Source organism: Ailuropoda melanoleuca, chromosome 9 (assembly GCF_002007445.2).
Source record: "Ailuropoda melanoleuca isolate Jingjing chromosome 9, ASM200744v2, whole genome shotgun sequence".
In the NCBI taxonomy this organism is placed as follows: Eukaryota; Metazoa; Chordata; class Mammalia; order Carnivora; family Ursidae; genus Ailuropoda; species Ailuropoda melanoleuca.
Genome location: NC_048226.1, coordinates 42917850 through 42933083, shown reverse-complemented (window position 1 = coordinate 42933083; position 15234 = coordinate 42917850). Strand labels below are relative to the sequence as shown.

The 15234-nt window shown below is 39.4% G+C and overlaps 1 protein-coding gene across 5 annotated transcripts in view; it reads left to right on the top strand.

Annotated features, from left to right (window-relative positions):
- NCOA2 (nuclear receptor coactivator 2) overlaps positions 1-15234 on the top strand; it is a 286067-nt gene that overhangs the window by 237578 nt on the left and 33255 nt on the right. For 4 of the 5 annotated variants that reach the window (XM_034668162.1, XM_034668161.1, XM_019798933.2 and 1 more), the window contains 4 exons: positions 2095-2242; positions 3946-5215; positions 12129-12339; positions 14416-14622. In XM_034668162.1, the coding sequence (XP_034524053.1) occupies positions 2095-2242; positions 3946-5215; positions 12129-12339; positions 14416-14622 (1836 nt within the window). The remainder of the gene's footprint in view (positions 1-2094; positions 2243-3945; positions 5216-12128; positions 12340-14415; positions 14623-15234) is intronic. The other variant, XM_034668163.1, reaches the window with a different exon arrangement.

The window sequence follows — 15234 nt, the reverse complement described above, 5'->3', positions numbered from 1 at the left end:
AAAAAAAAAAAAATAGTAACAACAGGGGCGCCTGGGTGTTTGAGTCGATTGAGCATTTGACTCAGGTCATGATCTCAGGGTTGTGGGATCAAGCCCAAGCTCAGTGAAGGAGTTGCTTCTCCCTCTCCCCCTCACACTTGCGCCCTCTCTCTCACTCAAATAAATAAAAATTCTTTTAAAAAATAAAAAATAGTAAGAATAAGAAATATGAATAAGAAATCACCATGAGCAGGGGCGCCTGGGTGGCGCAGTTGTTAAGCGTCTGCCTTCGGCTCAGGGCATGATCCTGGAGTTCTGAGATCGAGCCCCACGTCAGGCTCTTCCGCTGGAAGCCTGCTTCTTCCTCTCCCACTCCCCCTGTCCGTGTTCCCTCTCTCGCTGGCTGTCTCTCTCTCTCTCTCTCTCAAATAAATAAAATCTTAAAAAAAAAAAAAAAAGAAATCACCATGAGCAAACACGTTCAGTGTCCTTGAGCCGTGAGCAGCAGTGCCCTACACTCAATTCTGTGGCTTCCTGATTCCTTATAAAAGGGTTTGTAGAAATGTAAGAGGCACTGTGGTAGGCTTTAAAAGGCAGGAACCACTGAAAGGAAACTACCAAATGTACGAAACACCCTGCATCCAAACTTCGGAAGTAGGTAAGATCTAAGGTAATCAGTCACACTGAGTAAAATTCTGAGAGTTTGTGTTTAAATGGAAGAGCTTCCTAAATGAATCAGGTGCAAGCTTAAACATATCTAATTAAGTAGGGATGTTTGACGTAGACTGAATGGAAATAGAAAATCCTAAGTGATCCCAGATGAAATTCCAAAATTGTAAGCTATTCAAAATAGGAGTCCCATTATAAATACTGAATTTATTCTGCCTTGTAGGGACCTACTCATTGTGCAAAGCAAGATACACATACGTACAGTAATTCATTTCCAGGACTGCCACTTCTGAGTACCTTCAGGCAACAGTTGATGGCAGAAATACCTAGATACTACTGCACGTAACTGAAACTGTAGAGGGGCTTTCCTGAGGGAAATTGTTCACAGTGAACTTTTACCAAGAAAAACCAGAATCTATATTGTGTGTCAGTGACTCCCTCATTCACTCACTCACTGTGGCAGTTTTGTGGAATTGAATGTGCTCTAGCTGGCTATTCGTGGGGCTAACTGTTCAACTGACAATATTTGTATAGAGGATTATGTGATAAAAACATGGTAGTCTTCTTAAAATGGTTTAGGAGGGTAACTGCATTATATGGCTACTTTTTTTCTGAATCAAAATGTTCTTTTTAAAAATAATGTTCTTTTTTTAATAGGCAGTATTTGACAGCTTTAAAATATAGTTGTTTTAAAAGATAAATCTGTAATTTTAAGAGAAATTATTTTAATCTCATTGATTTGTTACATTTTCTTCTCCTGCCTTGAAAATGGAAACATCAGATTCTTTATCCAGAAATTAAACCAATTCCACTTTTATTGTTTCAGTTTTCTATTTAGCCTTTTTCTCTTCTGGAAAGATTTTTCTGACTGTTTATCTTTTACTTCCTGTTGTCCTATCCACAGAAATAATACTTCTTACACACTGAGAAACAGAATGGAGGATAGTATTACGAGATGATGAACAGTAATAACCTCAAGATGAATAGTTGGAGAATATATCTAATGTCATACATTTTACTGTAATGTTTTTATTAGTTTAAAAGGAAATTAAAGGCAAATTGTATAATTTAAAGGTATCATGTTTATGCATTGTATTATTTTCTGGTATTTTAAACAAATCATTGTAAAGCTAGTTTTGCACGAATAAATGGTTTACACTCTTTCACCATGGTTCGAAAGATTTTAAAAAGGACATAGTTCGAGGGTCCAAGCCTTATTTAAAAAAACAAACCAATACATTGAATTTATTTGTATTTTGAGTAAAAAATAAGTGCTTTTTAAATGCTAAAAATGTTTCAATATCATGAAATAGTACTTACAACTCTTGTTAACATTGCTGGTAGGAAAATATGAAAATGAAGTTTATTACTATTATGTCTTATCCCGCCCCCACTCTCTGATTTTTTTTTTTTTCCTAAACACGCGTTCTGTTTGCTTGCCTACAGTGCTGAGACAAGGACTGGCGTTCAGTCAAATCTATCGTTTTTCCTTGTCCGATGGCACTCTTGTTGCTGCACAAACGAAGAGCAAACTCATCCGTTCTCAGACTACTAATGAGCCTCAGCTTGTAATATCGTTACATATGCTTCACAGGTAATCCTCCTTATAAGAAATCATTTTCCCTTCCCCGAATCAAGAGGAAATGGTACAAAGCAACAGATCCCCCTAGAGCTTTTCAGCCTTGTTAGGCATTTTTGTTCAGCAGCCTCAGGCAGGTAAAATAAAAAATTAAGTTGCTATTAACTTTTGGCTAGATGACAACTTAGGATACTGGCAAAGTAGGGCTCTACTTTGAATTTGCGCCTTAATACTAGTGAATTTTAGAAACCCAGCTGGAAGAACACAGGCGAGGCTCCCTTTGCTCCAACGGGACCGCCTGTCACATGGGGGAAGGAAAGTTGGTCCATTCCCGGTGGTGACACACGTGGTGCAGAATTAGTGAAGCCACCAGCGGGACTTCTGCTCCTGTGTGTGGAAATCTGAACCTTCCAAATATATATACTTAAAGGGAATATTTTAGATTTTTTCCCCCCTCAGGTTTAAATTAACTTCTTGACATTAGCCTTTCAATTGAAAGGTAATAAACATTTCCATTAAAAAATGACAGTACAGAAAATTGAATGTTGATTTTAACATAAATATCATAAACTATATTGTTTTAGAGCACAAATTTAGGAAAATGATTACATTTCGTATTTATGTATGTGTTATATAAATATTTATGTATGTGCTATATAAAACTTTACGAGCTACTATCAGAAGATATATAAAGTTGCTCTGGATAAAGAGTCCCCTTTTATTACATTTCTCGGTTATATACTTTCTGATTTAGGAATAAAAAAATCAGGCAGCCCTGTTTGCCAACTGTTAATAAATTTGACCTCAAACTGAAACAATCTGAAAGTGATTACAGATGTGCCAAATTTCACCCCCCTAAGTGAAAGCTGATGTTTAACAATTTGTGAAACCTGTTTTGTTTGGATTTGTGAACACATGTGGCAACTCACAAGTGACTGCCAAGGCTGTAAATTAAAGCTCATAGGGCTTGGAAACTCATCTAGCCCAGAAAACCTGCTTTTAGTCACCAGTAAGGGAGTGGATTGGAGTCGTCTAGGCCTTGGGGAATAAGATCACAGAGCAAGGTCACTCTGAAGTTCTGTCCCATGTTGTCTGTGTCGGAAACTCTAGCTTTGACCTGCAAGGGGATCTGTCAGACAAGGTGATCTAATTCTAAATATTTTTGATAACTTTACTGGCTCTAGAACTTGCAGTTAGGGGCGAGTTTCCCCCACTCCCCGTTAAATTTGCTGTCCATCTTGAGCCAAGTGGTAAACCTCAGAGCTCTCTGGGCTTACAGATGTGTCTCTTGTTAGGAATTGTAATCTGGCAAACAATTGAAGACAGCTCTCCTTGTTAGGGTCCTTCCTTTAAGATGGTGCAAGCTCTCAGTTATTCATGATAATATACCGTGTAACGAGAAAGATAATATTATGTAATTGGAACCCCTCTAATGTCTTGTCTCGTAACTACAATTTCAATACAGTATCGTCACATTTAAAGACACCTCCTCTGTAAAACCGCAGACGTCTTAATGAGTTGACTGAAAAACATCCCTCTTGGTCCAAAATTACGCATGTTCAGTCTTGTCCATAATTGCAGATTGTTTCATCCTGCAAGTATTATCTGTCCTTTAAATATAGTCTGTTCTTTTAAAGAAAAGAGGCCATCTCATTTTTTAAAATTAATAACAACTTGCTAAATGTTTTTCCTTTTATATTTCTTTCCTCATCATGCAGAGAGCAGAATGTGTGTGTAATGAATCCGGATCTGACTGGACAAGCGATGGGGAAGCCATTGAATCCAATTAGCTCTAGCAGCCCTGCCCATCAGGCCATGTGCAGTGGGAACCCAGGTCAGGACATGACACTCGGTAGCAATATAAATTTTCCCATCAATGGCCCGAAGGAACAGATGGGCATGCCCATGGGCAGGTTTGGTGGTTCCGGGGGAATGAACCATGTGTCAAGCATGCAGGCAACCACTCCTCAGGGTAGTAACTATGCACTCAAAATGAACAGTCCCTCACAGAGCAGCCCTGGCATGAACCCGGGACAGCCCAACTCCATGCTTTCACCGCGGCATCGCATGAGCCCCGGAGTGGCCGGCAGCCCTCGAATCCCACCCAGTCAGTTTTCCCCTGCAGGAAGCTTGCATTCCCCTGTGGGAGTTTGCAGCAGCACAGGAAATAGCCATAGCTACACCAACAGTTCCCTCAACGCACTTCAGGCCCTCAGCGAGGGGCACGGGGTCTCACTGGGGTCGTCGTTGGCTTCACCAGACCTAAAAATGGGCAATTTGCAAAACTCCCCCGTTAATATGAATCCTCCCCCACTCAGCAAGATGGGAAGCTTAGACTCCAAAGACTGTTTTGGACTTTATGGGGAGCCATCTGAAGGTACAACTGGTCAAGCAGAGAGCAGCTGCCATCCTGGAGAGCAAAAGGAAACGAACGATTCCAACATGTCCCAGGCTGTGAGCGCTGAGAGAGCTGATGGACAGAATCGGCTGCATGACAGCAAAGGACAGACCAAACTCCTCCAGCTGTTGACCACCAAATCTGACCAGATGGAGCCTTCGCCCTTGTCCAGCTCCCTGTCGGACACAAACAAGGACTCCACAGCGAGCCTGCCTGGTTCTGGCTCGACCCATGGAACCTCGCTCAAGGAGAAGCATAAGATTTTGCACAGACTCCTGCAGGACAGCAGCTCCCCCGTGGACTTGGCCAAGTTAACAGCAGAAGCCACAGGCAAAGAGCTGAGCCAGGAGGCCAACAGCACAGCTCCCGGCTCAGAAGTGACTATTAAACAGGAGCCCGTGAGCCCCAAGAAGAAAGAGAATGCACTACTTCGCTACTTGCTAGATAAAGATGATACTAAAGATATTGGTTTACCAGAAATAACCCCCAAACTTGAGCGACTGGACAGTAAGACAGACCCTGCCAGTAACACAAAATTAGTAGCTATGAAAACTGAGAAGGAGGAGATGAGCTTTGAGCCTAGTGAGCAGGTAAGTTGTGTAATGTGTTCTCTCAGGTGTACTAAGCCGTATCCAGCAGGGATTTTCACGGGGGCATTTGGAGGCCTCAGGTGATGGGATAAAAATAAGTCTCCTCCTCTGTTGTTACTCGGAAACAGAGTTAATGCTCACTGAAGCTCCCTGTTCCAGAAACTCCTGTCTAGCAGCAAGTGACATTGTCAGCGACCCGGGGTAGGCTGACCTTTTTTGTAAAGGGCCAAGTGGTAAGTATTTTAGGCCCTGCAGACCATACAGTCTGTGTCACTGTGGTGCAAAAACAGCCACAGACACTGTGCAAACAGATGAGAGCACTGTGTTCTAATAAAACTTTACTGACAGACACTGGTATTTGGGTTCTGTACAGTTTTCATGTGTCACAAAATGCTTTTTTTTTTTTTCAATTATTAAAAAATGTCAATCCGTTCTTAGCTTAGGGGCCATAGGAAAACAGGTGGCGAGCAGGATTCAGCCCACAGGCCAGCTGTAGTTTGCTGACCCTGTTAATAGAAGATGCCTGAATTGATAATCACTTCCTTGAAACTGGCTTTGTCAGGACAGACTTCATTAAATTAGTTCCCATTTACCTTTCTCTCTCTTTAAGATCAGCATTTGGTTTTCAAACCCAATGAAGATCATCGTACCTCTCTTTCTCGTCAACCAAACCTTCTGGTTAATGTTAAAGAATTCTTTTTTTTTTTTTTTTAAGAGTTATTTCTGACATAATGGTTTGGCATAAGATGTTTCCTGGGGATGGGTGACAGGCTGGGTTAATGATCCAAGACTTCACCCTGCATTATCAACTGGCTCTCTAATCCCTGGGAACAGCCCTGGACTTCAGATCTTTTTAAGTCATGATTGGTTAACAAGTGAAGAAGCGCATCGGCCTTTCTACTTAAACCGGTTCGCTAATTTGTCTTGAAATTTGTTTTGCAAGCAGATAGTTGATGTGTCACTGTCTTGGGGGACTAGGTGTGGATGGGGAGAGAAGAGAGCAGCACCCCCTTGCTATAGTCTTGAACACTGCTGAGTCAGTGGAGGCTGGCCCAGGGGCAGGGCTAGGACTGAAAGCAGGAATCGGGAAGGCTGAGGCCCAGCACGCCCTTAGAGCTGGGCTCCGTCCGCCCTTCTGAGCACTTAGCTTCCTTCATTTCTTTCACTTTGATGTCTTGGCAGCCACTCCATTCCTGTAAGACAGATACGATTTTTTAAACCTCCATGCCCTTCACCAAGGAAACATCCTAATTCTGTAATCATCTTTGATAATGAACCCTGGAACTTAGAGGTTAGTGCAGGGCTCGACAATACAGCTCTTCTGTAATGCTGTAGAAGCAGTAAGTGGGGGAAACTCAGAGTTTCTTTCCGCAGAAAGTGCGTAGCATTACCTTGGATTAAGGGGAGAGTGAAACTGTATTGATAACTGTCAGTGTTTTCATCTTTTGAGGTTTACTAGACGAGAACGTACAGAGCGAGTGGCAGGCGCAGATACTGTCGCTCAGGTCTCCCTAATTACACATGATAGAGGGCAAGATGGTGACTCATGAGGGCCACCTTAGCTCGGTGTCTAAGTGACTGGCCCCTCCCTCCACACACAGAATTTATTTCTATCCCAGGCCTGAGGCCCTAGGGACTTAGAGGGTCAGGGAAGGGGGACACGGTGCATATCTATATTTAGTGTGTGATGACGCTATAACTTCAGACAAGAAACTGACCCCAAAAAAAAGAAAAAGAAAGAAATTTTTGTTTAAAGTCCTTAAGTCACTTGCTGTTTCTAATCATTGTTTAGGAGAAACATTTTTCTAATCAAAATCATCTTACCTAGGGAACATCAGCACAAATCTTATTTTGGATGGACCAGAAAGCGGTGTACACACACATGTGCACACACACACACACACAATTTTTTTTCTTAATGAAACCCAGTCCCTGGTCTCACCCTCCATTCAGTCTCATTTAAAAATAAAACTCCACCAAGAAATACTGCTTCAGAGCAAATTTAACATTGAAAACATTGCAACTTGAAAAGAAAAGTGACCACAGGAAGTATGCATTACCTAAATTTAGCTCAAAGTTAGAATGACTGACTTGAAGGAACAAACAGTGATTCTTTGCCTCCTGGTCTCCTTCACTGTTCCCAAAACAGATGAATTGTATCTCCTTTTAACTGCTCTACCAGTTTGTTAAAGTGTTTTCTTTCATTTCAAGGGAATACAAGTTTTTTATTTATAAGATAAACTGCTAGGGAGCCTGAATTATACACTCCACCGTCTTGTTATTTTGACTTGGAAGAGAGCCATTAAGCGAGTGTCTGTGTAACCTACCTATCACTTATTAAGGACAGGAAGTACTTCGATGGTGCTATTATACCTAAAATAGCATTCTTTACGGGGTAGAGTATTTAAACAACATTTGTTTCTACAGCGTTTCGTCACCAACAGGAAGCAGTGACTGAAAAATTTCCAATATGTTTACCGACTTTCGGGTTACCTGCTTATTTACCCAGGGGAGCGTGTTGGTAATCTCCTGTTCTTCCTAGTGCTGCCGGGCCAGGTATAATGAGGGCTTAGAAGTAGTCTGAAAGGAACATCTTGTTATTTAGCTCCACTAGAAAGGCAAACCATATTTTGAACTGGCCATGTCCTGAAAATTTCCCTCCAAATGTGGTAGAATTGTATTACCATCTTTTAACAATTTTACCATTTTTTAAAACAATTTTATGTTAGGCAAATGTGGTAAAATTACACTTTTATTTTAATTTTTGAAAAGATGTTTTATAACTTATTAAAATACTTATGTTATTAAAATGCATGTGCTCTTTATATTTCCTTCAGAGAACAAGTTGATTTGACACATGAAAAATTCATAAAACCAGAAAAATGAAGAATTAAAGAAATCAAGTCCAATTTTCATTTTGTAGAACTTTTATAAAAATCTTTCTGACTCATTTTCTGCCTGAAATAGTTTAAACTAACTATTCAAATTGATGTGGCTAATTTGAGCATTCGAATAGATGCCTAAGCAAAACTTTGAAGAGTCTTGGCAAAGCATTTTCAAGGAAGGCATTAATCTTTTTGTCTTGTGAAGAAATGCCTAACAGAGTAGACATGGGCTAGAAGAACTTCTGGTGAGAACTAAAGCTTAAAAAAATTTAGGGGGGAGAATATTTGATCAGAAACTTAATGTGATCAAATCCATCCCTTCCAAAACTTGCATGACTACAGAAGAAAATGCCATAATTGTCAGATTTTATTGCCAAACAGCCGAAGGGGTTACAGTAGACATTCTGAATTTTATGTCCTTGATGAAGAACATTTAAAGTATACTTAAGACAATTAGATGAATGTTAACGTGTACTCCAGAAATTAACAAGAAATAAACACAAGCAAAACAATATTCTCTAGTGGGGGAAATTACATCATGTATTCTTCTGATGGTAAGCTGAATGAATTAGAATAGTGTCCATAGTTATGGGGATCCAAAGAACCAATTTCCTTTGAATATGAAACCAAGAATTTCCTACATGGCTTTCTTAAGACAAAAAAGTGTTTAGTTCCTTGTCAGAACTAGACTGATCCACAGTTGAATTTGGTCGGCTCTTAAAATGGTAGAGATTAAAATTTGAAAATCAGTTTTTAATACATGCTTTTTTTTTTTAATACTTGCTTTTTTCTTTTTTTAAGATTTTATTTATTTGACAGAGATAGAGACAGGCAGTGAGAGAGGGAACACAAGCAGGGGGAGTGGGAGAGGAAGAAGCAGGCTCATAGCAGAGGAGCCTGATGTGGGGCTCGATCCCACAACGCCGGGATCATGCCCTGAGCCGAAGGCAGACGCTTAACGACTGCGCCACCCAGGCGCCCCTAAACTTGCTTTTTAAAAATAAAAATCAACCAAGGAAAATATTGGATTTTAAATTTTCTAATTATTTGAAATTGAAAAACCAATAAATTGATTTAAACCATATATATTTTTTTTTTTATATATATTAGATTTTATTTATTTGAGAGCACAAGCAGGGGGAGGAGCAGAGGGAGAGGGATGTGGAGATTCCCCGTTGAGCTGGGAGCCAGACACAGGGCTTGATCTACGGACCCGGGGATCATGACCTGAGCTGAAGGCAGATGCTTAACTGACTGAGCTACGCAGGTGCCCCAGCCATCCAAATATATTTTAACATTTTATACATATAACATTAGAGTTATTTTCAATTCACTATATTAGACGCAAGAATAGATTACAAAGGAAGACTCATGAATCTTGTCATTAGAACTCTTTGAAACTATGATGATAGTTATTTTTCTGTTTGATGGATGTGGTTTAAAGTATAATTTTATTTGCGTGAAAAGAGTCAAGGTAAAAAGGAAAGATGGGAGTCTAGACACAGGCTGTTGTTAATCTATATTGTAAAAACTTTCTTCTACACATATCTGGGATTGGAGGCAAATATAAGAACATCCATTAAGGATAATAATATACTTTGTATTTATTATTGTTTATATGAGCCCATTTATTTTGGCTGTTTCTCATCCAAGGCAATCTGCAAAGCTTTCTCAAGAAGCAGTTGATTACTTATTCACCCCCTCGTTCTTCCTCCTTCACCTCCTACTTCCCCCCCACACACACACACACACAATGAACTTCGAGCGCCACTCTACACAAGGCATCAGGGTAGTAGGGAAACTTGGTTTCATAGGACAGCAGTAAACTTCAGTTTATTAGAACCTCTTTCTTATCTCTATAGTTATTTTAATGACACAGTTATAAGGATTTTTATCACACATTTGTATGAAATATTTTTCTGAGTAAATAATGGAAATTATAGGAATTTCTATGAGAAATTTAGTTGATCCTGGGAAATTTTCTTAAATCACAGGTTAATATGGCTAAAAGAATTCATCCAACATTACTATGTTCCAGGAACTATCCTTGGAGGACAGTAAACGTTCACACTGATGTTTATACCTTTTGTATTCAGCAAAACATGGTAAAGATAGATTTACAGTGGAGTCACTTTACATGTACATTTAACTTCTACAAAATCATCTATACACGTTCAGAAGAAAGGAAAAGGCAGCTACGAAGTGGTTAAGTGTGTGAGCAGTTCTGCCTACAGTTTCACCCCATAAGTGTGTGATAGCAGTGATCATGGGATGGGTGACAGTGTACTGGGTGTTGGTTCTCCTGTGGCTCTAACAGTGTGAACATGCAGCTGCATGTTTTTTAAATGCAGCACAGCCCCTACACACCCTACACACTGCGTCATTGAGGGGAAAAAACCAGCAGTGTGCTTCCACTCCGGAGGAGACCCTGACTGCGTTGCCCTTGGATGGCGCAGACTTGTGCAGGGTGGTGACTCCCCAAGGAGTTTTAAGGATCATTTTGTCTCTGTCTATACTTGAGGATGCTCACTTTGGAACCCAACCCTCACCTAAGAGGTATCTTTCCCTTATTTGATGCCTCCATCTTCTGTCAGAAATGCGTGGCTAAGCTCAACTAGAAAATGTAATTGCCCCAACCACAACACACTGGGAATTTCCTAGAAAGTGGATCTCCGGGTTATTACTAAGCTAGTTGACTCTGAAGAAGGAATCAAATAAAATGTCACTTCAGTTTATCTTTGCTAACTTGAGAAACATGTCCAGTAGGACTCCCCATACGGATATTACATATGCCATAAATCGCAAAACCTTGGCAAATCCAACCCCTGCATGGGGAACAGGAGTTGTATATAGAATAAAACCGTGAGCCATTTTGCTTCTGGTATACCTCCTATCAGATGTAAACAATTTCATTTGAATTCCCCGTGTCGGCAAAATGTCTAGTCATGGTCAAGGATTCAGAGTCATCCAGTGACTTTGGGGGGAATTACCTAACTGTGCTTCCACCTACACATCCAAGAGATCACTCTTACCACGTTCTTCATTAGAAACTACTTCTAACATTTAACTTCTCCGTTTTCTTGTGTGGTTGGCACTGACTGTTTTTAAATACTTGGCACATAGATAGGTTCTACTTAGAAGAATACAAAATAAGTTGAGCTCTCTGGAAGAAAAGTAGTCGGCGTGAGATAGTGGTGATATTTACTTTATCATTCTGATGTCGGTAATTGGAATGAAATGACTTTGGTAGAAGGGGAAGCCCTAAGAAAAGTTGCTCTGCCTTCTGTGAAGTCCAGTTAATAGATGCTATGTACGGGGACACCATGTTTTTATCCTGCTTCCCTGCATTTTGTCACCTAAGCTGCTGAGTGTGACTGAGAAAGCCAGTGTCATTTGAAACTGACAGTGCAAGCAGGAAAAAGGACACCAGTCAGATTGAAAAGGCAGTGCTTAACTGTTCATGGTAACTTTGAGCTTATTTTGCGTTTTATCCCCGGTCTTAAAAAAAAAAAAAAAGAAAGTCCTAGAAAGAAGTGACCACCTACAAAATACTGATACACTGTAAATTTGGATCATATATATTTATTTTTATTTATTTTTTTACTGTTTTTTGTTGTTATTTCTTAGAGTTAACCACAAAACCTAGACCTGGACTATAAGTCCTAGTACACTCAGAGTTAATTAGAAATATACATACTCGTGATAGATTGAATTATTAGCATACAATAAAGGGGAATTTATACATTGCCAATGAATCACAACGCTGGAAGGGAGCTTTCTAATTCAGTCACCACTCTTTTTCTAGATGAGGAAATAGAAGACTAAGAGATTAAGTTGTCTGGCCTTTGTCAGTTTAATTTTTTAAAAGATGATCAATTCCCTTGTTAGGCCAGAGGTCCGCATGTGTGTTTGCGTCCTTCGTGTGGCTGTGCTGGTGCCTCGTGCCAGTTGGGTCTGTAACTGCAGATGGGGCTGTGGTGCCCACTCTCAGGTGGGACTGGATAAACTCTTCTGTTTGTTGACTGCAGCCTGGCAGTGAGCTGGACAACTTGGAGGAGATTTTGGATGATTTGCAGAATAGTCAATTACCACAGCTTTTCCCAGACACGAGGCCAGGCGCCCCTGCTGGATCAGTTGACAAGCAAGCCATCATCAATGACCTCATGCAACTCACAGCTGAGAACAGTCCTGTTACACCTGTTGGAGCCCAGAAAACAGCATTGCGAATTTCACAGAGCAGTGAGTATGCAATATTGATGGTTATGCCAAGAAATTCCCATATAATCACCATTAGAAACAGTGATTATTAAAATCTGACACAAACAGCTTAGTCACGTCAAGGTTTTTGTGATCAAATAGCACCATCTACTGTCCTGGTTCTTCAGAACGTCATTCAAAATGGACTCTAGTGAACGTGGCTTTCCGGCATTCTCTTGTGGTTAATTTAATCAACGCCGAGTGAGCCTGACCTACATAGATAAAGTTCTTTGGATGGTTGTCATGTTTCCCTTTATTTTTACTACTGCCTTTAGAAACGGAGTTTAAAATAGACCTTATGTGTTTTAGTATATAAGTGGCTACCTTAAATATAGAAAATTAGAAAGTTAGGCTGACTTTTTAGGAATAAAATGCTATTAAAAATTATTAATATTTAATCATAATATGTGAACGGGCTACACATTAAAAATATCCTATCTCTTAGGAATAATCTTATGAATATCAGTTTGAATGGAACTTTATCATACATGTTTTCTAAGTACATTTTAACTAATTTGATATAAGGCTTGAAGACCTTAAGACTATTTTTAAAAATATTTTTTCTATCATTTATTCTTTTTATTTCAGATTTTTGTAAGTTAAGATGAATTCTTGATTCACCAGGATCACTTAGTTTACAAACTCAGTAGTTACCTAAACTTGTCCAGCAGTTTTGAATGGAAGAAAATATCTTTCCTGTGCAGAGATGTAGTTTATGGAAAGATAAGTGACATCCTTAGTGTTAACTTGGCAAACAGAATGAATTTTCCCTCGTCAAGTACAGTCTGATTCAATGCTTAGCATTTGTTCTCAAACCAGAAATGGCAACCATCAACCAAATCACAAAATATCTTTAATTACTAGATCTTTTCTCAAGTGATTCTTGATTTTTCTGAAACGGGTAAAACAAAATAGTTTGTGTTTGTTATCATCTCTCAAACCTTCATGTTTCCTGAGGAATGGAAGGTACTTCTGGACCATGGGCAAACACAAAGTCAAGGAGTTGGGGAGTAAGAAGCACCCTAGAGAGTTTATGCTTATTAACCGAGGCATTAATGAAGGGCGGCATGGGAACTCATGCTTTCTCCTGTTTGTGCCTCCTGATGGTCATCAGATTGCTGCTTGCTAGCCAGAGAGCTAAACCTGAGAACGTCATGATTAAGCATATGCCTGTTTTCCATCCTGAGCCCTAACTCTTCTAAATATTGTACTTGTGTTCTTAACTGTTAAGAATTTATTTATTCTGAATATTCTGTTTCATACTATGTTTATGTAATTCAGTGAAAATAAAATACTTCATTTAATAAAGTAGCTCTATAAGCAGTCATTTATAATATCTGTATATTTTTTAATAACGTTCTTATCAAATGATTGGTTGCCTATGTGATAGTATAGTACAGTACACGCTATGGATTCTTGTCAGCCAACCGTAAGAATCCTTTCAAATCTAAATGAATTTAAAGAATTTAAAGAAGCTGTATTTAGAATATTTAACAGGGCCCTAAAGCTTTAATACTGACTTCAGGGAGCAGAGTTCACACTTAAAAGATTTTAACTTCCAAGGCAAATAGATACTTTTAACCTAATCCTACTCCTAGGAAAGTCCAGTTAAGATACATCCAAACCACATGTGTCTGGGTTTGGGGCTCTACCCAGGAGATGTTGATAGCGTCATAGCTGTGACAAAGCAGTACTCCTAAATTCGAATCAAGTCACCTATGGACAAGACCATACAAGTGTTTTACTTAGCAAATACAATTAAATGTTAGAAATCAGTATTGGGGAGGAAAATATATGGTAAAAGACATGGGGGTTTTTTCCTCTCTTTTTGCAAAATTGTTAAGAGTTAAATAAGAGACTTGATTAAATTACGAGTCCCCATTTTGGTGCTGCATATGATTTTTTCATCTGTGAGTTTGTCTTTTACGTAGGCGATTGGTCCCTGATGTGCATATCTTTGATATTTTACAGACAGCATTTTCCCTGAACACTGCTTCTGTTGCTATTCTTTTCCATTATCCTATATTAACCATCAATTTTCATTTGTTTTCTCCTTAGCTTTTAATAACCCACGACCAGGGCAACTGGGCAGGTTATTGCCAAACCAGAATTTACCACTTGACATCACATTGCAAAGCCCAACTGGTGCTGGACCTTTCCCACCAATCAGAAACAGTAGTCCCTACTCAGTGATACCTCAGCCAGGAATGATGGGTAATCAAGGGATGATAGGAAACCAAGGAAATTTAGGGAACAGTAGCACAGGTAAGGGCTCAAATGCACTGTTACTTTATGGTGGGTTACTTAACCTAATGATGTATTCATCCACATCAAACTAGTAGAATTTTTCAAATGAATTTTTTTAATGTTAGAAACTAATACTAGAAGGTAAGGAAATTCTACAAACTTTCCCTGGGAGAGTGGCATGCGAAACATTGGGAAGCATTCCAGTAAGCTGACCATTTTATTCTGTGATCATTACTTTTGCGAGGTTTCTAATGATTAATCCTATAGCATAGGCTTATGTCTTCTACTCCACTTTATTGTTCTAGACATTGTAGTGTTACATGTAAAATAATTTGGTGGTTGCTAGCATCTTGTGTAATCTGCTGATAATCCCAAAATTCCCTATTAATTGATGATTTGTTTTTGGAGAATTTCAGAATGAAAGTTTAAAATTCAGCTAACTTTTCATACTTACAAATGGTACAGTTCTTCAGAAAAATAGTAATTAAAAATAAAGAACTATACATGGTAATATGCTTGGTCTAAGAGTACCAGGTCCAGGGCTCCCTTTTTGAAGATGTATGACTTTGCCTGTGATCTGGTTGGGACCTTGACTTGCTGTGACTTCAGGTGTCTGCCAAGCTGCCCCTG